This window comes from Arachis hypogaea, chromosome 18, assembly GCF_003086295.3.
Source record: "Arachis hypogaea cultivar Tifrunner chromosome 18, arahy.Tifrunner.gnm2.J5K5, whole genome shotgun sequence".
NCBI classification, from domain to species: domain Eukaryota; kingdom Viridiplantae; phylum Streptophyta; class Magnoliopsida; order Fabales; family Fabaceae; genus Arachis; species Arachis hypogaea.
Window position 1 is genome coordinate 123,243,009 of NC_092053.1, and position 15,962 is coordinate 123,258,970.

Sequence of the window (15,962 nt, forward strand, 5' to 3'; positions counted from 1 at the left end):
GTCCACAACTATGTCGACAGACTCTTCGTCCGAATCATCATCTCGCATTGCATTTTCAACTTGATTCGGTTCACTGTCAACTACAGAATCAGGAATCATGCAAAGAGAACTAGTCATCCCAATTATAAAAGATAGAGATGCAACCAACGGATAAGTCGGAGCAACCACGCATCGAACTAGAAGCACCCTCAACACAGTCGATTGAGGATTCGGAGACGATGCCTCAGAACTGTTGACACCATCCTCCAACTTTGCATACAACTCGTGTGTTCTCACTTACAGAACCTGCAGATCTTCGTCGGATGTTATCACAAACGTATCGTATTTCGTTCACACCATTTGACACAAATGCAATAGAGATCTGGTAAAATAAATTCTTCACTCACTTGATCCCATACACCCCAAACTTCTGCAATATACTGATTTTTAGATCTGACAAGGTATTCGATAACCGGATAAAGACACTCAAAAGTTCTCCAGTAAACTTTATATCCGCTCTTTTGCTTTTTAAAAAATTTTCAGAACAATGCAATAGAGTTAAAAAACTCTCTTCACTAGACATTGTGAATTTGACACTCTACTTCACAATTATCTTCAACTGTTATATATAATGAATCCACCTGTTCATAATCCGCTATAGATTATAGCAGACTATGCTTCACTATTCCTTCATAAACTGCGATAAAGTGCAGCGATTTATGTCTTGCATTTTAGTCATAGTCTGTGATAGAGTACAATGGATTATGCTTATATGTGTTTTAAACATAATCAGCGATAACTTGTGCAAATTACGTGTAATTCTTAAACCGTGGTAGAATGTTGCGATTTACATAAAATTCATTCAAAATATGAATGTAAGATGTTTTAGAAAATTGTATTTGTGTAAATTTCTATTTCCAATAATTTATTTATGTAAATTGTCCTTTAATTTATATGTTGAACTGACTTGTAAATTTAAAGATATTTAACACATACAATCACTTTGCTTTAAAATTCTTGTAGACATAAACCTAGATGATGAAAGGATTGGAGTAAATATAAAAATTAATAAAGAATTAGAGAAACATTTATTTACATATGTCTATAGAAAATATTTCAATTCTACTTTTCTACCATATGTCATCATGCATGGTTTATATTTTGTTAGCACATTGATAAGGGTTTTTTTCTTTTTTTTTTCTTTTGAGGCAGTTTAAACATTATTCACCGACAAAAATGTGAGCACAAAAGCAAATATATAACACTAATTAATAACACGTTTTTATAATCCAGAAATATATATTGCTAAATATGGATGAAAGAACAAATAAATCAAAGTATAAAGAAATTAAAAAGACATGTTAGAGCAAGTTAGTGATTGACTTTGATAAGCTGCTTCACACTTTGGAGTTTGGAGTGCCCGAAGAGAAATAATAACACTCTTGAATCTTGATAGTTGATACATCATACATATGCTACTAATTAATAAAATTGGTTCCTAAAGACGTGCGTATGCCATCACCAACCCTCTCAAATAACCTTGACTTTGTGGAAAATGTGAACTTTGTTTTATGGAAGCCACATTAAGTTGAAAACTAATAAGGCGGCAATCTATTAATGAATTTAACAAATAATTGTTATAAGTCAAGGTATTGGATGCTTGCACTATATAGGGTTGCAATCCTCACTATGCCAAGCAACAAAAATAAACCCTAATTAGTAAGGGAAAGAGGACTAATTAGGGTTTAACACTTAATAAGAGTTAGTTGTTATGGGAACCTCAATGACATGGAAGCATTTGCCTCCGCTCATTGGGAATAGATCCTCTCAATTGTTGAAAAAAAATTGAGGGAATAAAGTGTGATCTATAACCCTTCAATACACTCTCTCTCATGTTTTCTTTTGATCCTACCTATAACAATTAATAGTGAGAGATTACACTTTACTCCCTCAATTGTTAAAAAAAATTGAGAGGATCCATTTCTCCACTCATTTATGCATTAGCATTTTGCTTAATTGCTATCAATGTTGCTGCTGATGATGATCAGAGTCCTTAATTATTATGGAAGCCACAACTCTCCCTACCACCCAGCTCCACAGGCGGCGCCACCCGCACATAAACCTCACCCACCCTATATGTACAAGTCTCCCCCTCCTCCATCTTCATACATTTACAAGTCTCCACCACCACCTTCTCCGTCGCCACCTCCTCCATATTATTATAAATCTCCTCCTCCACCTTCTCCTTCTCTTTCTCCACCACCTCCATATATCAACAAATCTCCTCCTCCTCCCTATTATTTTAACTCTCCACCCCCACCACCATATATCTACAAGTCTCCTCCTCCACCCTCACCTTCACCACCACCTCCATATTTCTACAAGTCTCCTCCACCACCATCCCCATCACCATCACCTCCTTATATCTATAAATCGCCACCACCATCATCTCCATCACTACCACCACCATATGTCTACAAGTCTCCACCACCTCCTCCATATTTTTACAAGTCACCACCTCCACCTTCTCCGTCACCTCCTCCACCATATATTTAATTAAAAGTCTCCACTGCCACTCTTCACCTTCACTTCCTCCTCCTTACGTTACAACTCACCACCTCCATCAAAGCAAGCCTATCTCTGTCCACACATCACTTCCGCCTCCCGAGTATTAAGCTTGCATTAAAAGCGCTTTAATTTGAATTCTTCTAATAATATTATGTTCAACATTATTTTGGTGATAACAGGTTCTACGCCATATATATAAAGGCAACTAGAACCTAGTTATTATTATATATGAATATATCCTTATATTTCAATTTATTATCATATTTTCATGAAATCCTAACGCAATGTTATCAGAATTCTGTTTCATTCTTTGCATATGATCATCAGATCTCAGTGAAATTCACGAACTTGTAAAACCAAAGTTTAGTTTGATAACAATATTATGATAATAATAACCTAAGGATAAATTTAAAAAATGCAAATTTATTTACTTTATATTTTTACAAACAATGCAAGCAGCAAAATAAATGAAAGAGAAAATAAAATGAACGTTGAAGACACTTGCGCGAGCTATCATGGCAAATATTTATTTGAAAAAATAAGAGTCAATCATAATGTGAAAAAGTTTAGAAGATAATAATTTTTACTTGTTAATGATCAAATATTTACTTTCCGAAAAAGCTTTATCTGATCATCATATTACTGTTGGAAATAAGTAGTATGACCACAATCTAATAAATTATGTGTCAAATAATTTGTTATTGTTATTATATTAAAATATTAATATAATAAAGTCTTTGATTAAATTTAGAGATTTATCATTGTGATAGTGATCATAATATTGAGAGATAAATCTTTTATAATTTAATCTAAATTATTCTTGGTCATAGGATTATTAAAAAGGACATTAATAATCCAAAAAGATCAATATATATATATATATATATATATATATATATATATATAATGGTCTTCATTGGATAAAGATTAATAGATCTCAATTATTAAATTATATATATAGATGGTGCATATATAGATATGACCATTGAACTGACTCAATTTGAGAATTCTTAATGGTTATAATTACCACATATTTGTCAATAGGATATTCTCAAGATGAACATGGTAATAGGGTTTTCTTTGACCTGCCATTGTCATAATAATTAACAATGTATTTATTATACTTTGATTCCGGACACCTAATACCCTGGAGTACTAGTTGAATGGATATTGGATATAATTTAAATACTTGTAAAATTAATGATTAGTCAATAAAAAATCCGTCAGCTCTCACTAAAGAGTTTGAGCTCTATGATTGATTGTGTACTAAAAATATAAACCTTTTTTGTACATAATTAATTTTTATAATGACCTACAAACATGGTAAAAAAAGAGTTAAGTTCCTCCTAAAGGTATTGGGCTAAAAGGATGGAACCCAAAAGAACACCTTAAGGAGTTAAATTTCTCTTCAGTGGGAACTATATTGGTGGAAGTGGATTGGTTGGATTTGGAGTGTAAAGGTGTCATCTAGTTGAAAGAAAACCAAACTAGATGTCCCTTCACTAATGTCACATGTCAGGAGCTTTAGTTTAACGTGTGAGAATCAACTTCCTACCTTTTCAGTTGACAAGACTTGAGGTGACAGGAGTACCTAAAGATATTTTGGAAAGAGCAGTAAACCAAATGTCAGACTAAAACCATTGGCCAAGGGGTGTCCTCTTCATCATGGTTTTACACTATAAAAAGGACCTCAAGTCACCTCTGTAAGGCACTTCACTTTTCACCTTCAACCACACTTCACTTTTCACCTTCACCTTCAACCAGACTCTCACTTTTCACTTTCATCTTCATCTTCTTCTTCACAGACCTTTCTGACTTCTGAAGCTAAGAAGCTAAAAAATCCATCTTTTCCTCTACCCAAATTTTCTTTCATTGTTCTTCATTTCATTCACCACCTTCACGAGTAAAAACTAGCGTTCTGGTGTTCCACCAAAACGCTCAACAACCATTAACCAACCCTTGTCCACTTTAAACAAAGCTCATTCATCCTCTTGTGACATTAGTAGAGGTCTCAACACTTGTTCTCCACCTCTCTTCCTCATTATTAGTTCTTGTATTGCTTATTTGCCATTAATAGAAGTGTCTTCCTCACAAATTTACTTACCCCTAATCTCTCATCTTAACTATTATTTTTCACTTAATCTATTTTTCACGAAACCCACCCGAATCATCTGGCGACTCTACTGGGGAGGAACACTTCGACGTGATGGCTGAATCTAGCAATACTCATCCTGGGCAGAATCGACCACCTAAGCGACGCTCAATAACTCCTCGGGATCTCAACCTCAGCTTGGGATCACCTCAAGACGAGGACGGACACAACCAAGAAGAGGAACACATGGAGCAGCAGAATCTGGGTGCAGGAGGAGAAGGAGCTCATGCCCATGCAAATTTCTTCACACCCCATGCTGGAGGTACCACTGGCATGCACACTTATGTAACCATTCCTGCTCATGTGTACAACTATATGATAGACAACCAAACAAAGATGCAAGCTTTGATCACGGAAATGATGGCTAGAGATCAAACGAGGTATAGAACCCCCTCACCGCCTCCATTCGCGAACCAGGAGAATATGGAGGAAGGCGAGAACACCCCAGTCACTCGTAGGGAGTTGGCACATATTTTAAAGGGCAAAGGAGAAGCAAGTGAACCCACTTGGGAGATAAGTCCACCATTCGGGCATCATATTTTGGCAAAACCGTACCCTAAGGGGTACCAACCACCTACCTTTTGTAAATTTGATGGTACTGGAAGTACTAAAGAACACATCCTGTCATTCTTGGATGATCTCAGGGTGTTCAGGAACCACCAGGAGCTCAAGATCAAGGAGTTCTCAAAATCACTGACAGGAAGGGCATTCACGTGGTATTGCAAGTTGAAAGCCAGTAACATCAACACCTGGTTGCAATTAGTAACGGAGTTCTGCAACAAGTTCCTGGAAGAGGAACCCTCCATGCACATCATGGACCTGGGGAGAGTGAAACAGAGACAAGGAGAAGGATTGGTAGCGTTCGTCAAGAGGTACAGAGATCAAGTTTTACTTTGTATAGACACTCTCTGAGAGCCACAATTGGTGTACGGGTGTATTAGAAATGTGGAAGATGGATCCCAAATTTATCTTTCTATGAGCAACATAAACACTTTCTCTGAGCTCTTAAAGAGAGCATCTGACATAACAGAGGCAATGAAGCGCAATGGAAGGACATACATGTTAACTAAAGCAGCCAGCAAGTATATATATAAATCAGATGGTATAGTATATAATATGCCATTGAAATTCTAAACAACAAGATTCGAAAAAAAATCTATCAGCAACAAATTAGCCCTTCATCACGTTGAAATTAAACAGATTATGACATGTACTTTAGTAATTAATTAATGAGATTAGCATGTGCAGTAAAAACATGCAGGTCCTTAAAAACTCAGCCATATAATTTTTCGAGTTAATTACTATAATATAGTAATTAAAATTTACCCTCCACTCTGTCCACCATATTTTTCGAGTATCATCATCTGCCTCATCAAAACTCAGCCAAGTCTTGTTGTAGTTTTTCTTAAAAACCCGAGAAATACGCTTCAAACTAGGCTTACGTGGGTGTCAACTACATCAAAAACCAAAAAAAAATGATAAGGACAGATTACTTAGTAAAAATGAGACATGCAATTCATAAAATTTAAAGCAAATAACAAACCATTTGGCACCATCATATCTAAGCTTGGGAGCACTTGTGCTGGAGTGACCAGTGGCGGTGGATATTCCTTGACCATGAGTATCTTGGATACCATTAGATGTGGTTTGTCTTTCCCTACAAGATCCTGCTCGACTGGGCGCTACAATAGCTGGATCACTCTGCACACCATGTGAGGCAGTGTTGGAAGGTTCATTGGCTTGTTGTGTGCATGATCTTGGCACACCCGGAGTAGGCATCATGTGTATCTGAGGCTCCTGACAAGAGAGGGTAGTTGTAGCAATAGGTGGCGGTCTCCCATTGGTCGGAGCAGTCGTGGCTGATGATGACCCAACAATAGTGTATGGATCCGCATGTAAGTCAAGAGGGTGACCAGTAGAAAGCCTAGGCCTCCCCTTTCGGCCTCGGCCTCGGCCACGGCCACAGCCACAGCTGCAATCTCTGTCTCTACCAACCATATTCTATACTGTATTCCAACTTTCCAAATTTTTTGATGTGGGGGCTGCTTCTCAATACTGTATTAAAAGATAAAACAGAAAATTAAAAAAAAAGCATTAGATGCCAAGCACTTTTTTCTAACACATACAGTTTCTACTACAAGATAAAGATGCTTGTGAACACTCAAAAAAAGGCTCAATCAGATGCAGAAAACAAAAGGATAAAAGAATGTAGACAGTTTATATGAATGAGTAAACATGAACTGTACTCTTTTTAGCTTCATATGGACCATCAAGATGATATACATAATAGATATGGATGATTCTGCCTGGATTTATCCATGTTAAACAAACAAACCAGGACCACAATCTTCATAAGAAAACAATAACATCAAAAAAGGAAATACAACACATTGATAAAAGAAAGAAATAATAGCAGAATCAATACATGATTATGTGATGACCAATTCAATCCGAAAGCTGCAATGACCACCAAAACCACAAACCAGCATCATCTTATGACTTAAACAGAGGGAGAAAATAAAAACCTAATTCCTCAGAATCTAAATTATATCAGTGTCATCTTCCACACGCACACACTAAACATTTATTTTCACAACTAAATTGCTTGTGATTTGAATTACAAGTAATCGATACAAGAAATTACGAAATATGAATTACAACTAAAACCTCAATCCGAGAATTCTAAACTTCCATCATCATCATCAATGTAAGCATCATCGTCATCATAGATCTCAACGTCATCATCCTCCTCATTATTTACATTAGGAACCTGGAGGTTAGCTACTTGAAGTTGTATCATATCAATATCTCCTGATGTAGATGCTAATGATGTTGGAAACTCGGTTTCTGAAATGATCCTAGCATGTGGAGGTTCATCATTCTGATACACCTCAGTTTCAGACTCATTTTGTGTCTCCTCTATTATTTTTCGCGGTTTACATGTAATCACAACCTTCCAATTACACTTACAGCCTTGTGGATATGGCATGTAATACACTTATCTAGCTTTTTGTGCAAGGATGAATGGATCGTAACTCCCATATCTCCTAGTAGGTAATACTTCAGTTATTTTGTAGTCTTTGTGTCTATGCATTCCCCGAGGCTTGGTAGGGTCATATCACTCACAGTAAAACAAGGTGACTCTCAAACTAACAAGACTTGGATATTTAACAATCAAAATCTCTTTAAGAGTACCATACCAGTCAGATGCATCATTCTCTCTATCACCTTTAACATATATACCTGTATTATCTGTCTTCTTTCCACATGCATGCTCAGAAGTATGAAATCTATACCGTTGACCTTGAACATACCGACACTCGTTGCCCTAGTTTTTGGACCGAATGCTAAACTCAATAGATGAGGACAAGTTATGCCATTCCGGTTCGCTCTTGTTCTCTTAGACATTACATGTGGCTCAAAGTAATAAGAACAATAACTTGATGTCTCTCTAGCCAGGTATGCTTGACAAATTGAATCCTCTATTCTAGCCCGATTCTTCACCGATCTCTTATACATGCCTATTTTACGCTCAAATGGATACATCCACCTATACTGAGCTGGTCCACAAACACGTGCCTCATATGCCAAGTGAATTGGTAGATGCTCCATTACGTCAAAAAAAAGCAAGAGGAAAATTTCTTTTTAACTTGCACAAAATAACAGGAATATTAGCTTCCATTTGTACAAGATCATTAACCCAAAGAGTAGATGAACAAAGGTCCCTAAAATATTGACTTATTTCGGTCAACAGTTTTCACACGTGGTCTGGCAACTCTTTGAAGGATAATGGAAGTAAACACTCCATAAATACATGACAATCATGAGTTTTCATTCCAAACAATTTCCTCCCCTGACATCGACACACCTTTATAAATTTGAAACATATCCATCTGGCATTTTCAACTCTTGTACCCATTTACAAATATTTTTTCGTTGTTGGAGTGTCAAGACATAGTTACCCTTAGGCTTTGTCCAATGACCTTTATGTACCTCCACCAAATTCAAATCTGGTCGCCTACAAAGTACAGCCATGTCTAACCTTGCCTTTTCATTGTCTTTTGTTCTTTGAGTATCCATAACAGTATTCATTATGTTATCAAAAACATTATTCTCAATATGCATTAGATCCAAACAATGACGAACCAAATGATCTTTTCAATATGGGAGATCCCAAAATATACTCCCTTTGGTCCAATTGTGTTCCACCCCATATCCGCTCAATCACACTTGTCCTCCTGTGTCAACTATTTTATTTAGAATATTGTCTAACTCTTTTCCAGACCTATTCGCCGTTAAGCCTAATAGGAGGTTCTTCATCCTCCTCAACATTCTTCTTAAAACCAACTTTATTACACCTATAAGGATGACCTTCAGGTAAATATCTCCTATGACAGTCAAACCACGAATTCTTTTCGCCATAATCTAACCAAAAAGTCTTGGTATCCTCCATGCATATTAGACACGCTAATCTTCCCCCCATGCTCTAACCAGACAACATTTTATAAGCAGGAAAATCGTTAATAGTCCACATTAATGCGGCCTTTAACTAAAAATTCATCTTTCTATGAATGTCGTATGTTAGGACGCCTTCGTCCCACAACTCTTTAAGTTCATCTATCAATGGTTGAAGATAAACATCAATTTTTGCTTTAGGATTTTCTTTTTTAGGTATGATGCACGTTAGAAACAAGAAAGGATCATTCATACACATATGAGGTGGAAGGTTATAAGGGGTGACTATAACAGGCCAGCAAAAGTACGGTGTACTAAAATGAACATTAGGAGAAAACCCATAAAAACAAAGTCCAAGTCTAACATTACGCGGTTCGCTTGTAAAATGAGGATACTTGGTATCAAAATATTTCCATGCTTCACCATGAGAAGGATGTGTCATCATCACGTCGTCGTTTCTGCGATTTTCGTGATGCTACAACATATGAGGGGCAGTACTCATTGATGCATACAACCTTTGTAGCCTTGGAATCAATGGCAAATAATGCATTCTTTTATATGGAACCTCTTTATTTTTACCCTTCCTAGGCTTAAATCTCTGCTCCCTACAAAATTTATATTGTCTAAGATCTTTGTCCTCTTTGTAATATATCATACAACCATTGACACAACAATCTATCTTAACCTCCTTAAACCCAAGCTGGGAAACAATTTTCTTAGCTTCATAGTAATTAGCAGGAATTTCATTTGGAGTTGTTTGCATTTCTCTAAACAAAGTTACCCACTGGTCAAAAGATTCCTGGATTGGTTTTCCTCTGATTTATACTCAGCATCCTACTAGCAAGTGACAATCGTGAATGGATACAATTAGAAATTTGTTTATAAACATGAATCATATTTGCTTATATAACTTATAAATTAAGTTTGATTATAGATTTGAACATAAGACTACTACTTTCTTATACAAGTGACTTGATTTACGACTGATTTACGGTCGAGTAAGGACACCAATGCTTCCAAAGGACCAACAATCGTCCAATTCTGTCTTCTTCTCTTTGTTTTATGTTTACTCACACCGGATTCTTGAATTTATGTTTCAGTGTTTGCATTCTATTGAGTTTTGACACTTAGAAAATAGTTGAAGTCATGATCATCAAAAACTAGGAAGATGAAGACCATTTCTCACTCATTCATTTATCATAGTAATCAATTTTTGGATGGTGGCTTTTGATGGTTAATTAGTTTAATCAAGTTGTGGACTAAAGAGTGTAAAACCAATTTTTTATAAATTAATAGATAAGAGAATTCACCATAATTATTAAAAAATAATAATGTCACTCTTATTTTTTATAATATTATTGTTCACATATATATTATCTAAGTTGATGAAAAAGTATATATAGACCACATAGGAATGAATTTAGTGTCATCATATACATAAGAAAGACTAATATACATAAGCTAGCTAAATACAGAACATGCAACTAACTGACTAGATATCAGATTGATTAGTGCATAATACACTAATTTAATGTGATCATATACATAAGAAATACTAATATATCAAATTAGAGTCTAGACAGATTATTTCTATTCCTTTGAATCACTAACTGACGAGATGTCAAAAGAAAGTGATGAACCCCTATGAGTTGTAGTATATATGTTCAACATTCTCTTCTGTGGGTGCATCAATAAGTGACTTTATGAAATATTATTTACTTTGATAAATAAAATTATTTGACATTAATCTATTTTTTTTCTTAGTCATACAATTCACACACATTCACACTCAACACATACTCTATTAAGGCTTCATCCACTGTATCTAGTGAAAGTTATGGACTTCCATTTATGATTTATCCTTCTAATTGCTTTTTTGAAAAAAAATAAAATATATATTTGCTTTCAAGCTCATAAATATATTAATAACTATTTGCGAGTCCAGTTTGGTTATTAGGGAAGGATCATATTCATACGATAACTCAGGTGAGAAATTGTTGTTAGGAAAATAATTTCAAATCACCTATTTTTTTTCTCTCTCTCATACACATCATGATTTTTCTCTGTAAATTCCTTAATTTATGCTGTTCTTTTTATTAATGGCATTTCAATATTAATATTTTTTGTTTGTTTTTTTCCTCTCCTTATGTTGTTTACAAGGCATTGCTTACAAAGGCAGCCTCTAACGATCCTAAAACTGGTTATATTTTAATTGAATTTTTAGGATATGTTATTCTCTGGTTTGCTTTCTCTATATTCAAACAAAGAAAGGTATCCATCTTGGTTTCTTAGTTCATTAGTACTATAATAATGCTGCAATATAAATTATATAATAAACCTGATGAATACAATGTCTTGTTATTACTGTTACTATAATTTCTTATTACCAAAGCACTAATATGTGTTAATATTAGGCTATGGATTCATGTTTCTTTAAATCAGGCTATGGATTCTCGCTTCTTCAAATCATTGTACAATGCATGTTATAGAAGTTTCATTATAATCATTAAAGTCAACTTTGTTTTACGCACACAGTCTTCAGTCTTCATCATGTAATATGAAATTAGTTTTTTTTCCCTCTTAATTTCTTATCCATTAGTAATAAGTTGTATTCTTATAAAATTAAGTATATTTATAGTTTAATTTATTTTTAATATATATTTTATATTTTAATATATATTTTATATTATTGATTGATTTTAGTATATACTAGTAATTCAATATAGATACTATTGTATTACGATAAAATTATTATTAATAAAATATTTTAAGTATTTTTATTTAATAAGTAAAAAATAAATATATTAAAAATTAAAATTTTGTGCTTTAAAAAAATTAATTTATTATCTTAACATATGTCTTTAAAACACATATTGAATAAATCCTATAAAAAATTGTAGCAGTTATATTAACTTTCATATAATATCAGTGTTATATGTCATTTTAATCAATTTCTTTTTTGTAGTGTATGTTGCTACTTATGATTGGTGGACAATTTTAGAGGCTATATAAAATACAAAAAACAAAAGGATAAAATTGAGGCAAACAAATCTTTTAAAAAAAATTTATTATTTTTAGTTATTAATTTAATTTTTTAATCTAATAATTTATTAATATATTTTTAGTCAATATTTTTAAATATTATTAACTAATTATTAGTCAAAAATATAAATTATAATATTCTTCTAACATTTTTTTAAATAAATAGAACAAATGATCCTGAACAGATAATTTACGATAATAGTGTATGTAAAAAAATAGAAAAAGAGTTAAAGTGAAAATATTCTGAACTCATATTTGTATGCTTTATTTTCTTCAAAACTACTTATCAAAATTGGAAAAGAAAAATTGAAAATATCATTAGTATTTAAAGTTATCTTTCTAACAAATTTAAATATAAGATTAATGCAATAATGTTGTTTCAATTCAAGCAATGTTACTAAAAGTGTCTGTGTATGAAAATAGGAAAGTGAGTGGAGGTTGTTTGTGTAACTTCTATCAGGGCACGAATTCGGTACGCGGGCCCAGTTAGCGCACCAAAACGCCATTTTGGTGTTTGGCGCACTGGTCAGCCAGGGAGCGCCAAAATGAAATCTAATGCTTTTCCTGGGTTCTTTCTGCAATTTCATATAAAATAGGGGGTCATTTTTACGATTTTTAAAATGCATACAATTAACTTAATTGTTAGAATTAGCTGGACACTTAGTATTTGGTTATCAACTATTACTGCCGCCCTATTCCTCCCCTTCCCCTCCGTCGCAATCGCGTCCTCTTCCTCGCCTTCCCCTCCGTCGCAATCGCACCGTCCCTTCCTATCTCCACCACCGAGAACGACTAAAGCCTCCCCACTCAGATAACTTCTTCTCCCCCCCAGTGTTAACGAGTCTGTTCAGGCGGATCCAAGCCCACAAATAGCCTCACCTCTGACGACGACGGAGCCTGATCTGCATTGTCGGTTGTCTTCGGCAGTTGATGGCTTCGCCGTCTCCATCAACGGAAAGAAGGTACCCGTTGTATTATCACCCTTCACTTGATTTACAAATATCCCCCTTTTTCTTCCTCATAGGACTTCAATTTTCTTTGGAGGACATCCCCCAATTTTGCGTGTTTCGCTAAATTACCACATTGTTGCTGTTTGGCACAGAGTTGCCGGGGATGAAGATACCACTGGGGGCATGCGCGTCGCCGATGAACCAGAAATGTCTGACGGAGCAGAGCACGGAGTTGGATCGTTTGAGGGCGAAGGCTCTGCAGGGATGGAGTCGGACGAGTACGACTTTCAGGAAGATGAAACAGAACACGACCATCATGCAGAGGCCGATGTCGACAATGGGGATGCGGTTGAATTGGAAGACAGTTTGGATGGCGCCGGAGGAATGTCTGACAATTATGCGGAAGACGAGTTTTACGCTGTTGATTCCGTGGAGTCGATAGGTTGGATTGATTTTTTAAACTTGAGCGAGGAGGATGTTTTCCGGTTTAATTTCGCAGACGTTGACATTGCATTTGAGTTATACCAGCAATATGCAAAGCACCATGGCTTCGGGGCGAGACGTTCCAGAAGCGAAAAACGCGGCGAAGTAAGGATACGGCAGGAGTTCGTATGCCACTGACAAGGGTACTGATCCCCGAAGTTCTACTCGATGCCTAACCGGCAAAAGAGGCCGAGGGCCGAGACACGTTGTGGATGCCCTGCAAGGATGCTACTCCGCGTGGACGATGAATCAGGACGTTGGCACGTTGCGTACTTTTCAGACGCGCATAACCACCACGTTCTTGAGTTGCGATTTTCTTCCATGCTTCCAGGCCATCGGAGGATGAGCGAAGCGGACATCGAGCAGATGAACGACATGCGCAAAGGGGGCATTGGCGTCTCCCGAATCCACGGTTTTATGGCGAGCCTAGCCGGCGGGTATCATAATGTCCTGTACACAACAAGGGACATGCACAATGTAAATGCGAAGCAACGAAGGGAGGGTGGCCTAGATGCGGAATCGTGCCAAAGGTATCTCCGAGAGTGCAAGACAAATGATCCAGCACTGTACTACAAGGAAGTTGTTGACGGTGAGGGCGTGTTGCAACATTTGTTTTGGTGTGACGGCACCAGCCAAATTGATTACCAGGTGTTTGGAGACATGGTTGCATCTGATGCAATGTACAAGAAAAACGTTTACCTTTCACCTCTTGTAGTATTCTCCGGTGTGAATCACCACAACCAAATGGTTGTCTTTGCCACTGCACTGGTGGCAGACGAGAAAGAAGAGACCTATGTCTGGCTGCTTCAACAGTTGCAAACTTCAATGAAAAGGAAGGCTCCCGTGTCCATAATAACCGACGGTGACAGGCAAATGAAGTCTGCGATCGAGCAAGTTTTTCTGGAGGCTCACCATTGACTCTGCGCTTGGCATCTACTCCGAAACGCCACGAGCAACATCGGAAAGCCCAAATTCACTAGGATGTTTAGGGATTGCATGCTTGGAGACTACGAGGTCCGAACATTCCAGAGAAAGTGGTTTGAGATAGTTGAGAAATTTGGCGTCGCCGATAAAAGATGGGTACAGGACATGTACGAGAGAAGGCACAGTTGGGCCACAACACACATACGGGGAAAGTTCTTTGCTGAATTTCGAACAACATCAAGGTGCGAGGGCTTGCACGCTGTGATATCACGGTATGTTAAGTCTCGATACAGCTACACTGAGTTTTTACGTCATTTCCATCGATGCTTGATGTTCGTGCGTGCAAAGGAGGTGGAGGCTGATTTTGAGTGTGCAAAGGGTGACCCTGTTATGACCACCAACCTGAAACAGCTGGAGCGGAGTGCAGCCGAGAACTACACTCGTGCAATATTCTATTTGTTTGTTCCCATTCTTGACAGGGCCTGCGCAATGAGGGTGGTTGACTCTGAAGACAACGGTTCCTATTTTATCCACACCGTCTCTCGATACGGCACTCCGGGGAAGGATTGGCGTGTTGTTGCAACGTCTGATACGAGGGAGGTCCGATGCACGTGCATGAGAATGGAATGTTTTGGGGTCCCCTGCGAACATATAATTGTGGTGCTTGTTCTTAACAATGTTCATGAGATCTCGTGGTCTCTGATATTGCCGAGATGGACCAAGGATGCAAAACTTGTGGCGGTGCAGTCGATGGGCATGATTTGGGATTCTGTACAACTGACGCAACACTGGTGCCTGATGGATTGGTACCGGAAAGTGTGAAAGATTGCATGTCACAGCACTGAAAAATTCCAGTTTGCAAGAGACATTGCCATGCTGATGCTGAAGCACTTCAAGAACGAAGATGCAGGGGACACCCGTTTTCCACCCAAGGGGCCACCTACTGAGGATGGCAGAGGCCCGGCGCGGAATCCACCCAGGCGCAATACAAAGGATAACAGTGCTCATGGTGGAAAGAAAACCCAGCGATGTCGTTTGTGCCGGGAGGTGGGACACAACAGGACGACTTGTCCAGACCGCCCCACGATGGAGTCATCCAGCGCAGTTGCAGATGACATGGATTCGATGGACACTGACATGGTGGTTAGTCGCTTTATAGATGATCTAGTTAAGTTTTCTGCCCTGTTAAATGGTTCTAATAATTTGTTTTTCACATTGGTGTCAGCTCTATGATAACCTATCCGGCGATATGTATGCGACCGCCGAGATTTCTTCGTTCCAATGCTCCGATAGTGACACGCAGGCTGGGTTTGCTAACAGCGACTTCGCTGGGACCAACACGTCCGGGCCTGTCATGTCTCTCGCCGATTGAGCAAAGGGGGCCTACAATCGTCACGACTGTGTGTTGC

General features: G+C 37.2%; 2 protein-coding genes across 2 annotated transcripts; both read left to right on the forward strand.

Moving 5' to 3' along the window:
• The first annotated feature begins 13,797 nt into the window (after positions 1 to 13,797).
• LOC140181459 (protein FAR1-RELATED SEQUENCE 5-like) lies at positions 13,798 to 14,547 on the forward strand. Its single transcript, XM_072225047.1, has one exon. The coding sequence runs from the start codon at positions 13,798 to 13,800 to the stop codon at positions 14,545 to 14,547; it is 750 nt and encodes a 249-aa protein (XP_072081148.1).
• Positions 14,548 to 14,610: 63 nt separating this feature from the next.
• Positions 14,611 to 15,375, forward strand: LOC140181460 (protein FAR1-RELATED SEQUENCE 5-like). Its single transcript, XM_072225048.1, has one exon. It carries the CDS (start codon positions 14,611 to 14,613, stop codon positions 15,373 to 15,375), a length of 765 nt encoding a protein of 254 aa, XP_072081149.1.
• The last annotated feature ends 587 nt before the right edge of the window (positions 15,376 to 15,962 follow it).

Coding starts and splice junctions, on each gene's coding strand:
- LOC140181460 (XM_072225048.1), top strand. CDS start 14,611: ATGTTTAGGGATTGCATGCTTGGAGACTACGAGGTCCGAACATTCCAG.
- LOC140181459 (XM_072225047.1), top strand. CDS start 13,798: ATGCCTAACCGGCAAAAGAGGCCGAGGGCCGAGACACGTTGTGGATGC.